The sequence below is a fragment of the Panicum virgatum genome, chromosome 3N, assembly GCF_016808335.1.
Source record: "Panicum virgatum strain AP13 chromosome 3N, P.virgatum_v5, whole genome shotgun sequence".
NCBI classification, from domain to species: domain Eukaryota; kingdom Viridiplantae; phylum Streptophyta; class Magnoliopsida; order Poales; family Poaceae; genus Panicum; species Panicum virgatum.
In genome coordinates, this window is record NC_053147.1 from 33,873,495 (window position 1) to 33,886,532 (window position 13,038).

Here is a 13,038-nt window from a genome sequence, read left to right on the forward strand (position 1 = left end):
CCGCCAGATTTTTCTGTCGGCTGGGTTAATTCCGAGAACGAAATCATTTGGTGTAGTACTCCAGTTCGCACCATGGCATACGTAGCCCACGTGTGGATTTCAAAAACTGATGTCCGGTATTTAATTTTGCTGATTTGACAGGATATTTATGAAGAAAAAAGAGAAAGTTTTATAAGATATGAGAGGAGTTTTATCCTCATCAAACTTATACGGCTCACTTAGAGTAGTCCCAATCTAGACTCTACCATGAAGTCTAAGTATATTTATAGTCATCTATTTATAGCTTTTTTGATGATGTGGCACCTAATTATTGAAGAAAGAAGGAAAAAGACAAGACTTGATTTTTAGATAAGACCTCAAGTCTACGCGCCCTTCAATGCCCAAAAAATCAGGGAGACTCGCGTTGTGGAGGGGGCGTGGAGTCCATGGATCTTGTGATGGAAGAAAAATAATAAATGATTTTATATATAGAAACTACTATTACATATTTTGCATTGGGAAGTATAGTTTTTTGTGATGGAGTCTTTGAGACTTAAGACTCTACGAATGGAGTCTGCATTGGAACTGCTCTTACCAAATTTTTGCTCTACATAATCGTACGAGAATGGCCTAAATAGTCTAGCTACCACAATAGATGCGAACAGCGTGCTGGGGAACATTTAAGGATCAGTCCACTTAGCATTGGTGTATTTTTTTTTCCCTTTCTGCGAGACGGTACAGCGTCATCCAGGCGGCCCATGAATGTCAAGCAAAATTATCTATCTCTTCTTTTGATAGATCTATTTCTAGAATAATTAACCTTTTATAGTATCTTTTAATAATCCTATTGAATTGGCGTATGGATACGTCTCTTTTGACTCTGAAGTACATGTCCTCCGTATTGTAAAGAAAGTCATTTTGAGTTTATCTTAAATCAAATATTTTAAACTTTGACTATAAATAAATTTTTTTAGATTGAGTCTGAAAATATAAAAATGATGTAAGTAGATTCATCTTGGAATGTAGTTTCGTAGAAGTATATATTGACTATATTTATAATTTTTTCATAGAAAGAAGATCATGATCAAAGTTGTTTTTCAGACCGTGTCGATGTCCGAAACGACTTCCTTTATAATACGGAGGGAGTACACCTCTACTTGTCAATGTTGACCAATACACGGTTATCAAGGCAATCAACTTTTGAAATGACCAAAATGCCTTATAAAGTTAGCTTTATGTGATTCGTGATTCTACTAGAACATTGCAATAGTATTTGCATAAGTGCAAAATTGAAAAATGTACTTCAAAAATGTGAAGTGTCAAGTATTTGGAAACAAGAAAAGAAGTCAAAAGTGACCCTGTTTGGGTCCCCTTCAACTAAACTTTAGCATGCTAAAGTTCGGAACTTTTTTTTAGCAAACTAAACCTCATCCCCTCGCTAAACTCTCCTAAATGACTATGCTACCTTGCATTTAATCCACCAACCCCCACTAAGACCATTAATTGTGAGGGTAATATTGACTTTCATTATTTTTAGCAGCTTTTAGCACCCCTTGACTTGCTAAAGACTAAAGCACTTTTTTGATCCTTTAGCAAAGGATCCAAAAAAGGTATTAGAAAAAGTTAATGTATACATATATTATGACGCGAATCCTGAGAGTCCTCGTGTAAAATTGTTTCCACTAACGAGAAACGATTATTAGAAGATAATAAGTAGGATCATTCTCCTCATTATCGTGTATAGTTAGAGTATGCATGTTCGTCGAAAGAGAATATGGTGGAAGCATATGTATATCACTATTATGAAAATGGTTTTAGGAGCGGATAAAAATGCATTTTTAGAGGATGAGGTTGGTACTCGTCTCTGTTTTTCGTAGCTAAAAATATTATATGTAGGGTTTTTTACTATAGTAGCCCCGCTTTCTTTGTAGGAGAGCTGGTTATATTTTAACCCACTCCTGGAAAAAACCGAGACATTACTACAAATTATTTTTGTAGTAGTGTATAGCTAGAGTAGTCTGATAATGAGTTTAGAGTTGTTCATATTTTCAGTTTAGAGAGAAGAATAGGGCAACTGTTTGAGTTTAGACGGAGCATACGAGGCTAAGGTTTTTTTCCCCTGGCATATGTGGCCACTAGACTTGTCTTTGTGCGCGGAAACCCAAATCAACCAGCAAACTGACAAAGATACCCACGTATTTGTGTACCCTTTTGCCACACGATGGCATTATTTAGACAGTATATAATGCCTTACCCTGCTATTCACTACTGCAAAAATAATTTACGACCTAAATGAAAAAGGACATTTGATACATAGTTAAGTATATTTTGCCAAGAAAATAAATATGGTTAAACATGATATAGTTCTACTTAATTACTCCGCCCATAAATACAAGAGATCACATGGATAAGAATTTCAGCTACAATTAATGATGTACTAGGTAATTTGCGAGAAATGCACTACTATTAAGAGGGTGTTTAGTTGGTGAAAAAGTTTGGGTTCCGATACGATACTGTAGCACATTTCGTTGTTATTTGACAATTATTGTTTAATACTCCCTCCTTCCCTGTTTATAAGGCATACACGTATATCAAGATTCAAACCTTGTCATCTTTGACCAATAATTTGACTATTAAATTTTTATTTTTATAATGCAAATTTCATATGATTGGATTCATAATCAAATATATTTTATAATGATTATAAGTTTATAATCAAAAGTGATATAATATATGATAAATAAATGGTCAAAATGTTGTTTAGAAGACCGTGTCATGTTCCACCATGCCTTATAAACGGGGAAGGAGGGAGTAATAAACTAATTAAGCTTAAAAGATTCGTCTCGTATGAATCAATTAAACTGTGTAGTTAGTTATTTTTTCAATTACATTTAATACGCCATGCATGTGTCCAAAGATTCGAAGTAACATGTACCGTGCAAATTTTTTTGGGAACTAAACACCCTCTAGGAGGTATTTAAATGCTTTTTTCACTATCTATTCTAAAACCATCCTAAAAAACATAAGTTGGTAAATTACGCCATTCTAAATTATCTATCAGGAGTAGCACACATTATAGGGTAACCTAGATTAAAACACACGTCCTTTTCTATCAAGTTGAGCTGTACTATTCAGGATTTTTTTATATTCTTTTCGTGATGCCAAACAAATACAAAGCGAGAGAGCCGCCGTTTCGGTCGCGTGGAGCATTGCGCCACTTTTGACCGTCTGCATGGCAGCAAGCCAAAGGATCGCGTAATTACCGTGCGCTTTGGGCCATAATTGACCCTACCCCTAAACTTTTTTTATCCATCCCGGGCCCACTTCGAGCTCAGCTCACAAGTCACAACCCCCCTCCACATGCACTCCTCTCTCCTCGTCCTCGTCCCTCACCCTACGCGGGCCCCACCCACCCCGCTTGTCCTCCGCTCCCCCTCTTTGAAGAGCGTGCCCGGCCTTCATAAATAAACGACGAGGAAGCCGAGCGGAGCGAAGGAAAGCTGCTTGCCCGCCGCGGAGGCGGCGAATCAAACGGACCACCGGGCCGGGGAAATAAAGGAGGCCGCGCTCGCGGAATCTCCCCCAATCCCCCCCAGCCCCGTGCTCGGCCGATTCGGTCCGGTCCGGCCCGGCGGCGATGCGGATCCCGCGGCGGAAGGGCGGGGCGGGGCCGCTCGCGGTCGGGGTGCCCAGCAGGCGCGCGCAGGTGGCCGCGGTCTTCGCGCTCGCCGCGCTGCTGGGGGTCTCCGTGCTCTACGACAGCGCGCACATCGCCGCCTCGCTGCGGAGGCACGGCGCCGGACCGAGGGCGTACGCCAAGCTCGCCTCCGACGACGCCGCCGTCTCCAGCGCCAGCGCCAGCGCCGCCAGGGTGAGCGCCCACTGCTCCTGCTACCTTCTGCCGGTCGGTTGCTGGTGGCTCTAAGCCGGACCTACCTGGTTGTGGTTTTTGTTCCTGCGTGCAGGAGGAGGCGCCGGCCGTGGAGGAGGAAACCGCGCGCCCACCGCCGACGAAGGGGGTGGAGTCGGCGCCTGTGGAGGGCACGGATCGGCCCGACCCGCCCCCGCCCCCGCAGCAGCAGCAGGCGGAGAAGGCGGAGGCCGAGGCGGAGGCGGTGGCTAAGCCCGGAGCGACGGCGGGGAGCTCGCTGCAGGACGCGCCGCTGATCGAGGAGGTGGTGCAAGGGGGAGGAGCGGGGCACGACGGCGCGCGCGCGCAGGTGGCGCAGCAGGAGGGGGCGTGCGACCTCTACAAGGGCCGCTGGGTGTACGACGAGGCCCGCGCGCCGCTCTACAAGGAGTCCGGCTGCGGCTTTCTCACGGAGCAGGTCACCTGCATGCGCAACGGCCGCCGCGACGACGACTACCAGAAGTGGCGCTGGCAGCCCGACGGCTGCGACCTCCCCAGGTACGTGGCGGCTGCCGGCCGCCTCCCCTTGCTTCCTTGCTTGCCTGCCACTGCATTTCCTCCCCTTTCTCTTTACCCCCTTTCCATTGTACAGCTACCGTATGCGTGTATCTCTATACGTACGGCCCTGCGAGCGTAGTTCAGTGGTTGGTTAGGTGCGTGCGCGCTTTCGCTCGCCGACTGGAAAGCGGGGGTGGACGCGTGCTCCTCATGGGCGGCTGCGTGCGGCCAGATCACTTCGCGCTTTCAAAGTTCGGGAGCCGGCGTCAGTGGAGCGGATCCGTGTCTGCATCTGGGGGGCTGCAGGGGTCTTTTGGTCTTATTTTTCTTGTGCGCTCTGTGTGGACGTGGTGATACCCCTACTTGTCTGGCGGATTCGCAATTGCGCGAGGAGTACAGGTGTATTGCAGCAACCTCATCTTGTTGGATGCCATGTCTGGCACCATTGCTAACTACAAAATACTACCCATTGCCCAACTTGTCATGCTCGTAGAGTTGTAGTGACTACAACTAGTTAGCCCAGACGAAAATACAATGACGTAGTTCCAGCATTGCCAGCATTTCACAGGGTAGCTTTGTTTTCACAGTATGCTTTGTTCCAGCATTGCATGCATTTTGTAGTTAGCAATGGTTGTCGATGTGTTCCATAGATCACGCTTAGTTTTTGCATAGCTCTATCCTTGTTGTTAGTAGCCTCAGAAGTTTCATCAAGGCAAGTGGCTGTGCAGGGTTGCCCTGCATCAAGACTGCAGAGTACGTTAGGTGAAGTTGATCTGTTGAAGCCTGTACTCATTATCTGTGTTTCTTGGCAACTAAGATTTGTATATTGGTGTACTTTAATCTGTTAGGTGCTATAATTGATGAGAAAAGGAGACCGCACTCACATCAGCTATGATCTTTCCTTGAATAGATTAAGCAATTTATTGGTCGATAGAGAAGTTTCGTTTGTTAGAGAGTTGTTGAGTAGGGAAGGTAGCAAGTTTGTAATCTCAAAAAAAAAAAGTTGGAGTTGTTGCATGACATGGCATCTACTTCTAGTTCTAACCAACTACTAACAATCATTTGCAGTTCTATGGGCCTGTTTGGGACTGTGGTATGCAGAAGCGGTTTGCAAATAAGCGGAACACGGCTCTCCCCTCGCTTCTCACGTTTTGGCCGCTCCTAGTTCATTTGCTAACTTATCACGTTGAGCGCAGCCGTCGAACGCGCGTCCGCCGCAGGCCGTTTGGCAGGATTTTTTTGCTCTTTTCGCTGAAATGCGTCGCAGAAGCCGTCTCAAACAGGGCCTATGTTTTGTTGTTAAATTGGTGAATGGACTACTTCATACAAAAACAGCAGCTAACACATGAGCTAAACAAATAATTGATCAACAACTCCAGAACCTTTCAGATTGGTTAGGTTTGGGCTCATTATCGACACTGAGTACAAGTATACACTCACATCACAGTTTACTAAGGTTCTATTGGGATCTACCAGCTACTCGGTAACTAATTTTAGCTAGGATGGATCCAAACAGGATCAGCTAATGCGCAGCTGAACCCCTTTTAACTAGCTAAATAACAATTATCCAATTAGCTTGTTCAATCCAGCTAATTGCAGCTAATCAGCTAATGGATTAGCTGGGGTGGATCCAAACGGGGCCTAAATGCTTTTTTTTTTCCAAATGCATGCAGCTACAAGCTGTTCTCACTTACAGTATTATTTACTTCATATATCTAGGTAATGCATTCGGTAAATCTGTAGCGCATGCTCTTTGATGCAATATTTTTTGCTGTTACATGTTGCATGTCAAACCTTCAAAACAGAGGAAATTTATCAGAAAAAATTGTACTTTACAGTTAGACATCAATTAGTAGCCACAGTGAATCTGGAAGTAGCTGGTGTCTTAACTACTTCCTGATATTCACAGTTTACCGTCCTACTGAAACCAGAGAAACATTTTGTTTATCTAATTGAATGATTGTAGAGTTCCTACTTTCATGTCTGTTATACTTTTCTATGACAAGTGAGTTTTGTTGCATGTGCAGTGTTGTCTACTCTACGACAAGTGAGTTTTGTTGCATGTTCTCAATGTCCCACCATGGTACCATGATAGTATATTTCAAGTCGGAGAGAAGTTATACTATACATCACTCATGTAAATGAACTGTGGCATATTTTTGATGTGGGCCTTCCTGGCTTGGAAAATGCAATTATCATCATAAATTTAGTGGATGTTAAACTGTACAAAAGATGCTGATGAAAAATCATAAATAGATTGTGGCTCAACCAAATTGTTGCGAAACTCACTTGAAAAGTCTTATCAAATGCATATTTTGTTATGAAACTGATGGGTGTTTTGGCGATTTTGTTACAGATTTGATTCCAAGTTACTTCTGGAGAAGCTAAGGAACAAAAGACTGATGTTTGTGGGGGATTCTCTGAATCGCAACCAGTGGGAGTCCATGGTGTGCCTTGTACAGGCAGAGGCTCCATGGGACAAAAAGTCACTTGTTAAGAATGGTTCTCTGAATGTTTTCCGTCTTCAGGTACTTGCATACTTAACATATGCACATAAACTAGTAGATACTGACCACTACAAAATCCATTAGAGATTATATCACCATTGAGGATCTAGCTGTTAGAAAATGGTATCTGTATTAGTGAATTACAGTACCAGCCTCAATAATCAAGAAAAGGATAAAAATGTTCAAATTATGTTTATGTTGAGAGTTTTTTTTCTCTATCTTCACTTGTGAATCTTATCGCTAATCCTTGTACGAATAATTTACTTGGGATTTTTTCAGGAATACAATGCAACAATTGAGTTCTACTGGGCTCCTTTCCTAGTTGAGTCAAACTCAGATGATCCAGACATTCATAGCATTAGTGACCGCATGATCAAGCCAACATCGATCGCGAAGCATGCGGCAAACTGGGAGGGGGTGGACTACTTGATCTTCAATACTTACATTTGGTGGATGAACACACCGCAGATGAAAACAGTGTAAGTACTATAGACATTAATCCTTCAATCCTTGGGAGCAACGAAGTCTGACCAACATACCAACCTTAGTAGTGATATAGAAAATCTCAAATCTTTATGTTCTGGATATGCTTGCCATTCTGCCAATGCTTACACAATCTACTTTGAATACAGGCACAGCGGATCCTTTTCAAGGAAACATGTTAAGTATAATGAAATAGAGCGTGTCGATGCATACTGGAAAGTCCTCAAGACATGGTCTAAATGGGTAGAAGCGCACATAGATCCCAAGAGAACAACTGTCTTATTCATGAGCGTGTCACCTGTACATATGCAGTAAGTATCCATATCCTGATTCAAAGTTTCTGCCAACATTCATGTTCATTTTAAACTGCATGTTGCTGTGAGGTTGTTTTAGTGTCAATGCCTTCTGCCATTGTTGTTGCACAAATGTACTATTCTGAGGATGCTGGATCTGCGCACTGATGACACATTCATTGTCCTGGTGCAGGAGTGAAGGTTGGGGCAGCCCTAACGCCATAAAATGCTTCTCCGAGACACAGCCAGCAATCAATTACACGAAAAAACTGGAGTTGGGCACGGACTGGGATCTCTTTGCGACCGCACAGCGCGTGACGAGGTCTATGAAGAAGGTTCCAGTGCACTTCATCAATATAACTGCGCTGTCGGAGATCCGCAAGGATGCCCACACATCCGTGCACACCTTGCGTCAGGGGAAGCTGCTGACGGCGGAGCAGAAGGCGAACCCGAGGAAGTTCGCAGACTGCATCCACTGGTGCCTCCCCGGCGTGCCGGACACATGGAATGAGTTCGTTTATGGCCACATTGTGTCGACCCCGCCGCAGCAGCAGATGCCCGGGGAGCAACCTCACAGATGACAGAAATGCTGCACCGGAAATCTGGTAGCTCATTTTAGCGAGGAAAAGATTTGTGATCGAGGCCGTAAGTTATATTTTTTCTAGGTCTAGAAGTCTATACTGTTGGTTCACCTAAGCATTTGTTGGAAGGTAAGATCACAGTATAGCGAGCTCTTAGCTGTGAACAGGCACGATCACCTGAGGTCCTGAGGAGCGTTCTCGCTTTTTTCTGAATGTGGTTGGTTGAGGGAAATGCTTCCGTGCTTCTCGTGTCCCACCTGGCACTTGTACATAATTTTACCCGATTCCTTCATGAAATTGTCTATATCCGTGTAGTAAATTTTTATAGAACTTACCAAATATGCTTTTGAGAACTTTCATCATTCGGTGTCATAATTAGTGATGACAATCTCAGTGGGATAAGCCTACAAACTAAAAGCAATTATGGTGTTGTTGCGTTTGCCTGCTCAACTGCAAACGAAAGTCTTGCAATGTTCAGTGAACTTTAGCAAACACATCCCCGATAATTTGAGTGTCTGTCAACCACATCACACAACAATGCTTCGCTAAAAGTAGCAACAGGATGGTTCAGTGACCGAGGGAATTGTGAATTGTTAGCAATCAATCAATGAAGGCAGTACAGAGGGCGCAGACTGGATACTTTTATCCGCCTGCTATCAGAGATCACGGGCACTCCAGATCTAGGTGAGCTTAGGTGAGTTTTTTTTTCTTTTCTTTTTGTCAGGTTTGTCATGAGCTATCAAATTTACCCGTTCCGCAATTCACAGCACCAAAAACAGAAAAAAAAACTTGGACTACGTCTGTGTCAGGTTACAAGCTGGGCTCGCCCAACTAAGCGCCTCTGATCGATGATGATATAAAGAGACGTGGATTGGGCTTCCGGACCCGCGAACCTCGGATCTGTCTGGTCCAGGAACTACTGTACAGTACTACAGTCTGTACTGGTCTCCTGCTTCCTTGATCTACTCCTTTCCGTTGTCCCGCGATTCAGGGTTCCAGCTTCACCATCATGTATTCATGTTCCGCCGCCTGCTGATGGTTGCTCTCAGCGGAGCTTCAGCAGTGCTTGGGCAGAGGGCCAGAGAGGTGGCTCAGCTGCCTCAACACTTCCAGCAATGATCTGGTTGACTGCTGTGCTGTCGCTTGTCAGCGAGCTTGCAGCGTCGCTATCTGCCCGGCGACAGAAGAGAGAGCCGCGCTGATCAACCCGCGGTCCCGGATTACCCTTTCCCTGACGCGCTGATCCATTAGCTCTCGCTTTTGCCAAATGACCCGTTGACCATGAAAATCCTAGGCGATGGCCAGGCTACTGGCCTTCCAAACAAGTCTTCTTCCTTCAGTTCCTCTATAACAAGTAAACAACTATTCATCCAGCATGTATATCCTCTGGGCGCGTCTCTCCAACTGTAACACTTACACCATGCACCTGAATCCAGTTCTCGGATTCATCATCGTTGCGCTACTCGAAACGTACTCCTTTGCGTCAATAATACCTTTAAGCGCCATTTCAACTCGTCTCATTGCCGGCCGGTGCTCACCATTCAGCTTCACACATATCGCAGCCAATATAGCGACGTCAACAATTTCCCCATCCCCTTCTTGGTCACTTGTGGATCCAATATGTCAGATAGTTTGCCTTCTGAGATTAGAGTAACAAAATGTTTTGCAAGACTATATCCATACGCCGATCTATAGGAAACAGGCTTCTTTTTAGTAAGCAATTCTATTAGGAGCACAACAATACCATAGACTAGAGATGTAAACAGATTAAATACGGACGGATATTTTGATATTATATTTGTTTTTATATTTTTAATCGAATACGAATCTGATATGGATTGTGTTTTTACCGGATAAGATTATAATAGATATCAACATTATAAAAATGTAACTTTTAGTATGATGATACAAGTCGGTTACAGGTATTGAATATCCGTGTAGGAGGGTAAATAATTGCTCTATTCCTCCAAACACTAGATGTGTGGTATATATAGACCTATACATGGGCCTCTATACATGGGCACAATATACTCAAACACCCCCCGCAGTCTGAACAACCGGCGCAGCGGTGTTCAAGACTGGACAACAAGAAAGCTAACACCCCCCGCAGTCTGAACAACCGACGCAGCGGTGTTCAAGACTGGACAAGATGAGAGTACAAATAGAGTACAAAGGGCAAATACCCCCCTCCCCCCGCAGCCACAACTAGCCACCGGCTACGTTGAGGCTGGATCGAAACTCCGGGAAGGTCGAGGAGGGCAGCCCCTTGGTGAAGATGTCAGCAAACTGGGAGGTAATCGGGACATGGAGTACCCGAACATCGCCGATTACGACTCTGTCGCGCACGAAGTGTAGGTCGATCTCCACGTGCTTCGTCCGCTGATGCTGGACGGGGTTGGTGGAGAGATACACGGCGCTGACGTTGTCGCAGTAGACGAGCGTACTCTTGGCGAGCGGGCTGTGGAGCTCCGCCAAGAGCTGTCGTAGCCAGGACGCCTCCGCCACGCCGTTAGCGACAGCCCGGTACTCCGCCTCGGCACTGGAGCGGGAGACCACCGGCTGCCGCTTGGATGACTAGGAGACCAGGTTGCCGCCCAGGAAGACGGCGTAGTCGGAGGTGGAGCGACGAGTGTCCGGACAGCCAGCCCAGTCAGCGTCGGTGTAGACCACCAGCTCAGCAGAGGGCGAGCAGTGAAGTACCAAGCCGAGGTCCACAGTGCCACGGACGTACCGGAGGAGATACTTCAGCGCAGCAAGGTGTGACTCCCGGGGATCATGCATATGGAGACAAACCTGCTGAACAGCGTAGGTGAGGTCCGGCCTGGTGAAGGTGAGGTACTGCAAAGCGCCGGCCAGACTCCGGTAGGTAGTAGGATCAGCCACCGGATCACCCAGATTAGCAGACAACTTCGCTTGAGTGTCGACAGGAGTGGAGCAGGGCTTGCAATCAGTCATCCCAGCCCGCTCCAGAATATCGAGGGCGTACTGTCGCTGGTGAAGGAGAAGACCAGATGGCGTGGCTCAACAGTGACGCCCAAGAAGTGGTGGAGCTGACCGATATCCTTCATAGCGAACTCCTGCTGCAGAGAGGAGATGACACTCTGAAGCAGTTGCTGACTGGAAGCTGTGAGCACAATGTCGTCGACATATAGCAGCAGATATGCCGTCTCATCCCCACAGCGGTAGATGAAGAGAGACGTGTCAGACTTGGCCTCGGTGAACCCCAGTGTCAGCAAGAACGTGGCGAACCGAGAGTACCAAGCCCGTGGAGCCTGCTTCAGTCCATAGAGAGACTTGTTGAGTCGGCAGACCATATCCGGACGACTCGAGTCCACAAATCCCGCAGGCTGAGAGCAGTAAACAGTCTCTGACAAGGTGCCGTGAAGGAACGCATTCTTCACGTCCAGCTAGCGCACATGCCAAGTGCGCGAGAGCGCAAGCGAGAGGACCGTGCGCACCGTAGCGGGCTTCACGAACGGGCTGAAGGTCTCATCATAGTCCACACCAGGCCGCTGAGTGAACCCCCGGAGAACCCAGCGAGCCTTGCAGCGCTCCAGAGTGCCGTCAGCCCGACGCTTGTGCGTCCAGATCCACTTTCCAGTCACCACATTGCAATCAGACGGACACGACACGAGGTCCCACGTCTGGTTAGCAAGAAGAGCCGCGTACTCCTCTTCCATCGCGCTACGCCAGTGAGGATCCGCCAAGGCGTCGCGGACAGAGGAGGGTACCAGAGAGACTCGCGGCTCTCCCTCGGTGGCGGAGAGAGTCGCCGCCTGAGACGCCATCCGCCGAGTCACCATGGGATGGATATGCCGAGGATCCCGATGGATGACCGGCGAGTGGTACACTTCCGGCTCGGCTCGAGAGGGAGCCGGAGGAGGCGGCGGCGGCGACGGCTCCGGTGTCGGCGTCGCAGGAGCCTCCGGAACAGGAGGTGGCGCCGGTGTCGACGTCGAACGACGCCGGTACACCTGCACCGGCTCAGCGTACCGCTGCGGCGCCGGGTTCGGCGCCGAGCGACGCCGGTACACCTGCACCAGCTGAGCGTACCGCTCAGGTGCAGGGAAAGGCACCGGGGCCGCGCGTGGCGCAGCGGGAGACCGGGGGCCGCGCGTGGCGCGACCGCGGGCACCGGGTCCGCGCTCGGCGCAGCAGGGATCACCGGAAGCGGTACCGGTGCGCCGGGAAAACCTGCAAGAAAAGGACAGACAGGTAACGGTGGCTGAACCACCGGATCAGTCGGAAACAGAGACGTCAGCTCGGGATCAGAAGAAGGTGTGGAGGAGGTGGAGTAGGGGAAGTCCGACTCGTCGAAGACGACGTGTCGGGAGATCAGAACGCGTCGAGAGGTGAGGTCAAAGCATCGGTACCCCTTGTGGTCAGGGGAGTACCCGAGGAACACACAACGAGTCGAGCGGGGCGCCAGCTTGTGAGAAGCGGTGGCGGAGGTGTTAGGGTAACACGCACACCCGAAGACCCGAAGGTGGTCGTAGCGAGGAGGGGTACCGAAAAGAGTGTGGTGTGGAGTGGGAGCAGGAGAAGCAGTGGACGGAAGGCGGTTGAGCAGGTAGGTGGCGGTGTGGAGGCTCTCAGCCCAGAAGCGCGGGGGGAAAGAAGCCTGGATCAGAAGGGTGCGCACGACATCGTTCGTCGTGCGAATCATCCGCTCAGCCTTGCCGTTCTGAGGAGAGGTATACGGACAAGACATACGCAGCTGAACACCCCGAGACAGGAAGAAAGACCGGGAGGTGGAGTTATCGAACTCCCGCCCGTTGTCACACTGG

The 13,038-nt window shown here is 47.6% G+C and overlaps 1 protein-coding gene across 1 annotated transcript; it reads left to right on the top strand.

The window, feature by feature from the left end:
- Positions 1-3,451: 3,451 nt before the first annotated feature.
- LOC120665783 (protein trichome birefringence-like 28) lies at positions 3,452-8,590 on the top strand. Its single transcript, XM_039945460.1, has 6 exons — positions 3,452-3,850; positions 3,945-4,387; positions 6,744-6,915; positions 7,174-7,373; positions 7,527-7,688; positions 7,864-8,590. Exons 1-6 carry the CDS (start codon positions 3,617-3,619, stop codon positions 8,249-8,251), a joined length of 1,599 nt encoding a protein of 532 aa, XP_039801394.1. The 5' UTR covers positions 3,452-3,616; the 3' UTR covers positions 8,252-8,590.
- Positions 8,591-13,038: the final 4,448 nt, after the last annotated feature.

Bases quoted from the DNA above. Each gene is read 5' to 3' on its own strand.
- LOC120665783 (XM_039945460.1), top strand. From the start codon at position 3,617: ATGCGGATCCCGCGGCGGAAGGGCGGGGCGGGGCCGCTCGCGGTCGGG. The intron at 6,916-7,173 runs GTACTTGCATAC...GGATTTTTTCAG, and splicing joins TGAATGTTTTCCGTCTTCAG to GAATACAATGCAACAATTGA. The intron at 7,689-7,863 runs GTAAGTATCCAT...GTCCTGGTGCAG, and splicing joins GTGTCACCTGTACATATGCA to GAGTGAAGGTTGGGGCAGCC.